At 29.1% G+C, this 8,857-nt stretch overlaps 1 protein-coding gene across 1 annotated transcript; it reads left to right on the plus strand.

Moving 5' to 3' along the window:
- Positions 1-335: 335 nt before the first annotated feature.
- LOC141531459 (tubulin alpha-2/alpha-4 chain) lies at positions 336-8,732 on the plus strand. The gene is made up of 9 exons (XM_074249297.1): positions 336-342; positions 2,094-2,316; positions 4,352-4,456; positions 4,539-4,735; positions 4,814-4,906; positions 6,201-6,386; positions 6,476-6,724; positions 6,789-6,952; positions 8,189-8,732. The coding sequence occupies exons 1-9, from the start codon at positions 340-342 to the stop codon at positions 8,313-8,315; spliced, it is 1,347 nt and encodes a 448-aa protein (XP_074105398.1). The 5' UTR covers positions 336-339; the 3' UTR covers positions 8,316-8,732.
- The last annotated feature ends 125 nt before the right edge of the window (positions 8,733-8,857 follow it).

An 8,857-nucleotide genomic window follows, 5' to 3' on the forward strand; every position in this document is an offset into this window, starting at 1 on the left:
GTTATCCATAATAAGCAAAAATTTTACAATTTAGTTTTATAAATAAACATTCATAATACGTTTATAAGACAAAATTCTTTATATGGAATGTCAGTGACACGCATGGAACGATCGATTAATGTGAATGAATATATAGATGTCCATTGCTCTACTAGCATAAAAGCTGACTATAGTTCGCGAATCGTAAACCTTCCACCTGGTATTGTAGAAGCATCCTCTATGAATATGAAAAAATAGTAGTATAGTATTAAGCACTAACTACTGTCTACTTTCTACTGGTCAGTCGTTAGCCGCGTTCGCACCTGAAAGTATCAACCCTATCAATTAAACAGTTCCATTATGGTAAGTTTTTTACATTTTTTCTACTATACTTACTTTATACTTCATGATGTTAAGTATTATTAACAATCATTAAATGTTTTGATATTTTCAAATTATGTATACAAACATGTCTATCGACTTTGAATCAATCTATAAAATTACTTAGTAGTCCAGAAACTATCGAAAAGTTTTAAGTAATTACTCGTCGAAGACTATACGCATTCATTATTTATTTATAATCTTGTTACATCGTGTATGCATCTATTTTTTCTATAAGTTGATAATAGATCAAATTAACTTTATTATAAATAAATATTATCGTGATAAAAAAAATTACGGATCCAAAAATTCTATTTCGCATTTAATTAACATTAAAAATAAGATTTTTAACTATTGAATAAAATATTTAACTAATTTTTTAGCAATATTACAGTAGGCTGAAAATATATGATCAGCTTTAGATATATAAACACTAAAAAATTATTAATTACTTTTTTAGATAAATAAATCATTGTAATTATTAAATTTGAATTATAATTGATTCTATAGTAAAGTTCGCTTGGAAAATTTTTCTATGATATTCAACTTACATGAAATTATAAATAGCAATAGATGATTATGTATCATAAAAAATGAAATGAGAATTTCAAAAATTAAGTAGTTTAAAAAAAGTAAATATTAATCATGATTTAATCATAATTTAAATTCAATCATTACAACGATTAATTTATTTTATAATTTATAATTAAAAACATCCGTACGATTGTATGAGTCCAAATTTGATTCAAAAAATTTAGACATGCCTAAAACTTATTTATGATCATAAATGGTTTTAAATAACTGATTTTCTTCTGGTATATGACAAACTTCCATCAAAATAAGTCAAATGATAATTAGAAAACTTTTGTAGAATTCTGTGTAAATAAAATTAAAAAAAATTATACCTTACTAAGTACAATATAGCTTACTACTAATTTACTAAATAAAGTTCTGAACTTTATTACAAATGTATACTGAAAGTTTTTGCAATTATTTTTGCAAAAATCGTCAAATGACTTATGCCTTGACATTAATCAAATTCTAAGAAATAAAAATTACAATGTGCAATTATATTTAAAAATTTTTATGATAGTTAAAAAATAAAAATATTTCCATTTAAGGTAAATTATTAATGAATAAATCACAAAATTAATATTAATAAACGAGAATAAAAAATTTTTTTATCAATAATTCATGAATCCATGAAGCTACTATGGTTACAGTTGACAAGCTTTAAAATCGATTGTTTTCTAGTCACGCTAGGCAAACAAGGACTTTAATATCTACTGTAGGACAGCCTGCATTAGAAATATAGCATTTATCGTTATTTGCTCGCAGAGCAGCACATAAATTTTTAATAACCCGCTTCGCTAGTTCAAGGCGTAGGTATCCAACTACTTAACTTATTCTTGCATATAAAACTGTCGTAAGGCTTACCATCAGGGTCTAGAAATTTAAACTTATGTAGTGTCATCAGTCAGCCTCGAAACGAGGGACAAACGTTTTCATAACGCTCTTCCTGATAGGAGTAATATCATCTTACACTATAATTATTTTTTTTGTAATTATAAATTTATCAAAAAATAGTCATGACTTATATTGGTAATAAATGGGCTAAAAAGGTATTTTGGTAGTTTCATTCTACGATAAATTTTGTATAATTATACTTGAATTAGCGTGTCCTTAAATTTATCTAATACAATGTTTAATCTTCAATGTTTATGCTCATGTAGCGGGAGTGTATATCGATACATATAGGACAAGCGGGCGTTCAAATGGGCAACGCCTGCTGGGAACTCTACTGCCTTGAACATGGGATTCATCCTGACGGCCAGATGCCCAGTGATAAAACGATCGCTAAGGAAGACGATTCTTTCAATACATTTTTTTCCGAGAGTGATAGTGGTAAACACGTACCACGAGCTGTTTTTATTGATCTCGAACCCACAGTTGTAGGCAAGTTTCTGTTTTAATTATCAATTTTATGAATCAATTGTTTGCTAACCATTAAAATGAATCAGAAATAATAAATGTCGTTTAATATATCATTTTTAGCTTATTAATAATAAATGTCACGTTTTTGACTTAATCAGCAACTTCAATCATTTATACAGTTTTATTCTATATAAAATCCATCCAGTTTTACTGTAATAATAATCAAGTTAACATAAATTGATATTTTTTTTTTTTTTTATGAAAAATAAATTATTTGTAAAGCATAAAAAATCTAAAAAAAATATATATTTTTATAGACTCCCCGCTTTTCTTAATCTTGCAATATTTATCATGCAAAAATTTCTCAGCTAAAAATTCTCTATATATTTTTATAATATATTCTTTATACACCGAGAAATAATAATTAAAATTTTAAACTGTGATATCTCTCGAATAAATCAATTATTTTTTATGCGGCTCGATTTCTATGCGTTTCTTATGAATCTACGGTGTTTTTGTTTTAAGCTAAGAGCTGATTAGATTGTCCAAACGATTGGTGAAGCGATTTAAAAGTGATTCCAAGCAAACTTTTTTGAAAATTTTATTTTTGAGATTTTTCAAAATCTATCGCGCTGAATCATTTCAAATTAGTACGAAATCTAAGTTTGGCAGAACCTTTTGAAATGCTTTAAATTACAAACATACACACACACAATCAGTGACATCCTCATATGAATAGTCAAAATTGCTTTCTAGGACCTCTAAACTTTGAGATTTGATAAGAACTCGATTTTCGAAAATCGGGGTGTAATCAATAACTTCGTAATTTTGGAAAGCCGTCAACTTTCATAGTGCATGGAAAATTAAAAAAAAATTAAAAATAAGAAAAGATGCACAATTATTAAACAAATACACGAAGAATTATTTTTTAATGAAAATTGTGAGAGACTAATTTTTCTTATAGTGGTAACACACGAATCACCATTTACAAGTATTGTTATTAATAACACCAGGGGTATATACCATTCAAATGTCACACTTGACCTAATATTTACGAACTTTTGCTGAGCTACCTTCACGACAACGGAGCAGACAGATAGATAGACAGATATATATATAAACATAAGTTATTCTACTACTCCAATTAGTCCTACTTTTAGAAGAACGATTTTTTATGACTATTCAATTTATCCAACATTGCGTTAATTGATAGTTCAGAATGGTTTTTAGGCAATACAAACATATCAATTATTTGGAAGCTATCGAAGAAATGTGTGTAAAAAAAAATTTTAATTACAGTTTATTTTTAACTATTTACTAAGGAGTTTGTAACTAAATTGTTTTATAATTTTTTTTTAACTTCCCGCGAAGAAAATCGAAGATTTTCAAAAATCGGGAAGTTATTATTTTTACCTCGTTTTGCAAAAATCGAGTTTTTATCAGATCTCAACGTTTTAAGGTCACAGGAAGCTTCCCTGACTACCTCCGCGATGTTGTCACTATGCCTGTGTGTGTATGTGTCTGTGTGTGTGTATTTGGACCGATTCGAACCGGTAAATTTTGAAAAATCTCAAAAAAACTAAGAAAAAATTTTTTTTCAAAATTGGTTTTTTGGAAATAACTTTAAAACGGCTTTACCGATCGATTCCAAAAACTAATCAGCTTTTAACCTTGAAAAACCACGCCGATTGCCGCAAATCCGGTCAAAATCGGTTAAGTCGTTCGAGAGATATCGTGAACGAACGAAAACCGAAAAAAGTGTTTTTTTTACATAACTTCGACATTTCTTCTCGGATCGTTTTTGATGAGATGGAATAATTGTTAGAGCTCAAAAAACCGCGTCGATCGCCGGCAAGAAAAGCTCCAAAGTATAGAAAAGCTATCTCTTTGAGCTCGGAGAGTTTAAAATAACACATAAAATGTATTTTTGAGCTTGAAGATCTCAAAAACATCATAGTGCAATTTTAAGCGTCTAGGTGTCGAATTAGCGGGAAGTTACGAGGATGTCCTTCAGGGTCAACCGTTTTCCTAATTTTTTTTTTATGTATTTTCTTAGATGAAGTAAGGACTGGTACATACCGTCAATTATTCCATCCCGAACAATTAATAACAGGAAAAGAAGATGCTGCGAATAACTACGCTCGAGGGCATTACACAATAGGTATAATTAAACAGTCCTTGTAAATTTGTTTCATAATTAATTAATTAAACAACAACTTACTGTAAACTTATAATTAATGTAGGAAAAGAAATAATCGACTTGACAATAGATCGAATTCGGAGAATAACAGAACAATGCCGAGGTCTCCAAGGGTTTCTTATTTTTCATTCATTTGGTGGTGGAACAGGTTCAGGCTTCTCAAGTTTACTTATGGAACAATTATCTGTTGAGTATCCTAAGCGAAGTAAATTGTCTTTCAGTATTTACCCCGCACCTCAAGTAAGCTAGAATAACAGTTATTTTTTTAAGTTGGATTATCAATCGTAATTAGATTTTTAAAACAAGTAATTATTCTAGGTCTCTACGGCGGTGGTTGAGCCATACAATGCTATACTTTACACACATCCTACTCTTGAACACTGCGAGGTCGCTTTTATTGTCGATAACCAGGTAAATATAAACTTTAAACATACTCGTAAACCATAACACAAAAAATTATTTTGTTTTTTATAATATCAACATAATGAAGATGATAAGGAAAATTTTCCCTTCGGTCTATTTACAAGATAAAATGGCGTTTTTAATTTTTTTTTTTTTTGCTTAATTTATTATATCACTGAAAAAGGCTTGACAGAAATTTATGCCTTTCAAAGGTTGTGTATGGGTTTCAAAGATAAGAAATTAATAATAATATTTCAATGTCACTCTAGATGTTACTTTTTTTATTCATTTATTCTGTTTTGAATATGTGAATGTCGTTATATCCAATATTAATGAATAAAATTATCCAATATATCCAATATTAATGAATAAAATTAAAAGAATAAGGAAAATTATGTGACGAGCTTATTTTTATTCAAAATGGGACTTTTATAGTTGAATTTAGTATCATCAGAAAGACTTGACCTTAATTTGTCCCTTTGTAGGTTCTATAAGTTTATTTCATCTATATTGCATTAAATTATTTGGAATTTATCCCATTATAGAAGTATTATGTTTAACTTCTCGCTAAGAAATCAATGAATTTTAAAAAATCGGGAAGTTATTGCTTTCACCTCGATATTTAAAAATCGAGTTTTCATCAGATCCTAAGAAGCTATTCTGGTTATGATATCCGTACGCGCGCGTGTATGTGTGTATATATGTATGTATGTATGTATGTATGTATTATGTAATCCTATCGAAAGGTGGTTTGTGACATCTGAAAGGGCCTCGTTGAACCTAAACTTTTTATGAATTTAACCAAATCGGTACGGCAGAAATTCTAAAAAAACTAAAAAAATTCTAGTTTTTTTATTTAAAAAAAAATGGTTTCTTTGGAATTACTTCGACGACCGTATTTTGAACGATTTTGTAATCTAATCAGCTTTTCTTGAAAAACGATGTCGATTGCCGCAAAGCGCATTAAAATTGATTGGATCGTTCAAGGAATATTGTTGTTATAAGAAATATTGAAAAATTGTTTTTTCAAAATAATTTGAAAAATTTTCATTAAAAACAGGTGAAAGTTGGAGTGTTTTCTGTTTTAAATTAACAGGAAGTTACAGGGATTACTATTAGGGTCAATGGTTTCACTACTTATTCTAATTTATTTCGAAAGTACCAATATTATATATATTGTGATAAAAATATCGAAAAATCATAAAATCTTTTTTTTTTCTATTCATAATCCGTAATTCTCGGTAGTCACGTAGTGATTGCAGGTTGCTGGTTTATTCAATAAATTGATGATTTTTTTTTGCAGGCGATATACGAATTGTGCAGACGTAATTTGAGTATCGACAGACCGACATACACAAATTTGAATAGATTAATTGGTCAAATAGTTTCTTCAATTACAGCAAGTCTTCGATTCGATGGAGCTTTGAACGTTGATCTTACAGAATTCCAAACTAACTTAGTTCCTTACCCACGTATACATTTTCCACTCGTAAGTTTTAATAAGATTGGATATTCCTATACACTAATTGTGATCTTCAATAAATTTGTTGTTTTTTAAATTATTAAAATTAATTTAAGGCCACGTATGCGCCGGTTTTATCAGCAGACAAAGCTGGGCATGAACGATCGACGGTTGCCGACATTACGACTTCGTGTTTTGAACCAAACCACCAAATGGTTAATTGTGATCCTAGAAAAGGAAAATACATGGCTGTTTGCATGCTCTATCGCGGAGATGTTGTTCCTAAAGATGTAAATGCAGCGATTGCTATGATTAAACGGCAAAAGCATGTTCAGTTTGTGGAATGGTCTCCTACAGGCTTCAAAGTAAGTGATAGTTAGTGCGAATTATTTTCATTGTTGAACCATTATCTGAATTAAATGATTACAGGTAGGAATAAATTATCAACCACCTACAGTAGTGCCGGGAGGTGATTTAGCAAAAACAGACAGGGCAGTCTGTTGTCTTTGTAATACAACTGCAATTGTCGATGCTTGGGCAAGAATTGATCATAAATTTGATTTGATGTACTCTAAAAGAGCTTTTGTTCATTGGTAATACTTTATTAGTTTATTATTTTTGTATATATTGAATGTTCTCTTTTTTCTCATTTTTCTAATAAGTTAAAAGTGCACTGAAAACAAAGTATGATTCCTATCAAAGTACAAAGTACTATCAAACCAGTTTAGTTGTGGTCAAAATACGTAAGGTACCCGCAGGTAATAAGGCCTGTCGGGTAATAAAGCCTAAGTGATAGAAATGCTATTTAAAATAACCACTTCCGCTGAAGACTTTTCTAGTAAAAGCGTCTAGCATAGAAATGTCGCTACAAGTTTATAGAGTCCCGATACAACGTTTCTTATCTTTTATATTCCATCATCCGTCATATGCTAAAGTAGCGCAATACCAATTTTATCAAGTATAGTATAACTATTTCCAGTATGTATAATCCGCTGGTCTTATTACCCTACCGTAGTAAAATAAGGCCTATTCGCAAGGTTTTTGAAAAAATTTAATTTTGTGTTTGTCTATGATGAAAATTACCATTACTCTATTATATTTAAAAATTAATTATACATTGCAATAATTAAATGCAATATTTTCGATTTTTTTCAAAATCTCTTTTAGCTAGGCCTTATTACCCACCGGTACCTTATTGCGATAATTATAATATCGGTATTTCGCTCACTGAAATACTTAATTTAACTGTGAAAATAATTTTATGGGTCGTAATACTATACAGTACGTATTTTGTTATCATTAACACTATTATTCACCATACTCTTTGTAACCATAGTCACCTTTCAATTTTCCATCAAATTGTCAGGTATTGTTTATGTTTAGTAGAATTCAGAGTATTTATATAATAAAATGTTTGAATTATTTAATCAATTATTATCAACGATTAGTTGATATAATATTGAATATATTAAATCAAAATTTTTTGATCATCACTATACGCATAAGTCCAGAGCCAAATATTATGTATTCCCCGGTTGAAAAAAAAAAAATTGAAAACAATTGGCAGTGTCAATTATCCATAAGAGAAGAAATTTAAAAGTATTAAAAAGAATGAATATTTCTATTTACTTATTTATTGATTCTAAAATTTAAAAAATTCATCTATAAAACTATACACGAGCCTACGCTCATTTAAATAAAAATTGAATTGAGCTCACGTGGGCTCATGAAAGCTCACTTTTTCAACTTGAAATTATCGATTAGGAAGCAAACTTATTTTGTGAACTTTTTATTCAAATATTTACAAGAATTGTCTTTTAATACTATAGGTTCGTTGGTGAAGGGATGGAAGAAGGTGAATTCGCCGAAGCAAGAGAAGATTTAGCTGCTCTTGAACTTGACTATCGTGAAGTTCAAGAGGACGCCGTTAATACTGAAGAAGATGAAGAATATTGAACTTTTTACAAAGGTTCCACTAAACTACACACAACAGTCAAGAGCATTTTTAAAATTTGAAAAATTGCTAAACTATTTATGAATTCTTAGAATATTTTTGCTTGTGAATGTATTTTGCCATAGTTGGTTCTTATTTGTGTGAATTTTTAACCAAATACATTAAGATCCTCCATTTCAATTTAATTTATTCAACTATAAACATACTACGGATGTATAATTGAGTGAAAATATTTATTTAAATTAATCTGTCCTGCACTTGGAATGGTTACGTGCATTAAGTATATACTAAGAATTTTTATAATTACTACTTATAAGTCAGAGTTTATTTGAATTGTTAATTATTAATTTAGTACGTTGTAATTTATGATATTTATTGTAATTGATGATTTTATTCAAAAAATGTAAATCAAAAATATAAAAAATAAATGCGTTGAAAAAAATGAAGATAAGGAAGATATCTATTGGCCAAGATAACAACTGAGGTCTTTCAGAATCACGTATCGTTGGCCCAACTCCCTTGAAATATTGATTCCTCGTGAGAT

Source organism: Cotesia typhae, unplaced genomic scaffold (genome assembly GCF_013202065.1).
Source record: "Cotesia typhae breed Kobodo isofemale line unplaced genomic scaffold, CoteBio_Ctyphae contig_5, whole genome shotgun sequence".
NCBI classification, from domain to species: Eukaryota; Metazoa; Arthropoda; class Insecta; order Hymenoptera; family Braconidae; genus Cotesia; species Cotesia typhae.

Excerpts from the sequence above, each read along its gene's own strand:
- LOC141531459 (XM_074249297.1), top strand. Across the intron at positions 2,317-4,351 it reads TCTCGAACCCACAGTTGTAG|ATGAAGTAAGGACTGGTACA; the intron begins GCAAGTTTCTGT and ends GTATTTTCTTAG. Across the intron at positions 4,457-4,538 it reads TCGAGGGCATTACACAATAG|GAAAAGAAATAATCGACTTG; the intron begins GTATAATTAAAC and ends TAATTAATGTAG.